The sequence below is a fragment of the Austrofundulus limnaeus genome, unplaced genomic scaffold (assembly GCF_001266775.1).
Source record: "Austrofundulus limnaeus strain Quisiro unplaced genomic scaffold, Austrofundulus_limnaeus-1.0 Scaffold13, whole genome shotgun sequence".
Taxonomy (NCBI): domain Eukaryota; kingdom Metazoa; phylum Chordata; class Actinopteri; order Cyprinodontiformes; family Rivulidae; genus Austrofundulus; species Austrofundulus limnaeus.
In genome coordinates, this window is record NW_013952415.1 from 4,222,289 (window position 1) to 4,223,694 (window position 1,406).

The 1,406-nt window shown below is 38.5% G+C and overlaps 1 protein-coding gene across 1 annotated transcript in view; it reads right to left on the bottom strand.

Moving 5' to 3' along the window:
- Positions 1–1,406, bottom strand: part of galt (galactose-1-phosphate uridylyltransferase) — a 36,399-nt gene that overhangs the window by 30,374 nt on the left and 4,619 nt on the right. Inside the window, exons 2-4 of the mRNA XM_014002510.1 lie at positions 664–833; positions 286–361; positions 132–180 (exon numbers count right to left, since the gene is read on the bottom strand). Of these exons, the coding sequence (XP_013857964.1) occupies positions 132–180; positions 286–361; positions 664–833 (295 nt within the window). The remainder of the gene's footprint in view (positions 1–131; positions 181–285; positions 362–663; positions 834–1,406) is intronic.

Here is a 1,406-nt window from a genome sequence, read left to right on the forward strand (position 1 = left end):
CTCTTGGAGGAGAGACGAAAAGTTTCATTAGAGAAGAACCCATCCAGAAGACCTATACAATTTTTTTTTCTTTTTCAGTAAGTGTTTTTTCACTGCATAACTCAGATTTTAGTATCAGGTTGTTCTCTTACCAGACACCCCTGGCAGGTTTTGACTGAAATAATGGATGCTGATCCAAACCTGAAAACCACAACAGACGTACAACGAATAAACACAAGAATAAATTAATAATATCCCATGTTAAGTTATGCAAATGCTTTTTTTTTTGGCAAGGCTTGAACTTACTAGGATCTGGAGCATCTGGCTCAAGAGCAGGAAAGTCGTTACCAAACACAAAAGTACTATCATAGTTTGGATTAACCTGAAAAACAATAAACAGCAACAAAGGTAACTAAACTGAGCTAGCCCAAAGCTAAAAATCAGATGTGTCGTGAAAATTAGTAGCTGCAGCAAACACAGAAACATCTTTAACGTTGTTTGCAAAATCGTGCTATGTTTCTTAGATATCTTCAAGCAAAGAAAAAAAACATAGCATCATGTCTCAAAAAGCACATTAAATAAAAACAAAACTAAAAAAGCATAACTGAAAACAATATTTGGATAGCAATGCTTTTAAAATCTGACCATTTATGATTTAAATCTTTTCAGTGTACCTCTTCTTACCTCTCCATTGGCTCTCGTGTTCCCAGGACAGAGAGGGTTGCGAGGATCATATCTAGGTATGTGCTCCTCAGGAGGTTTTTCCACCTGACCAGCCCAGGGTCTCTTCATGCGGTGGGCCGACACCAGGACCCAGCTGTCTCGCAGTGGGTTGTAACGCAGGTGCTGGTGCTCTGGTATTTACAAAGACATGATGATCACATGATGCACTGACAACACGGTGCTGGAATTTCAATAGTTGTCAACCAGACTGCAGTGAACAGGAAGGACAGCTGGTTAAACCAGTGGGACATACTGGCCCTCCCCTCAGGCACCTCAAGAAACAGGAAGCAGGCAGAGAAAACCACTGCTGACCTTTCACTTTTTTTTTGTTTCCCTTAAGTAGACTTGCTCACAAGTATCAGACATAAAGGCGACTTATTTCATTGTTTTCTTCTCCTAAAGAGATGATAACATCAGCTGTCCCATGCCTGGCAAAACCAAACTCTTTTCATCTTTTACAAAACACGTTTAAACAAATTGTGTAATTTGATTTTGAACATTCTTGTGCTGCTTTACTGCAACCTTGTAAATACCAGCTACAGTAAATAAGCTTTTATACTGCGTGTTAGAACTTAACCTACAGAAACAAAAAACTCAACAACTAGAGACAAATTGTACAGAAGAGTATGGAAGCCCATTTCTGCCACCCTGATAAAAAAAATAAAACTTGTATCTCATAATTATGACTTAGCTAACTCATAATT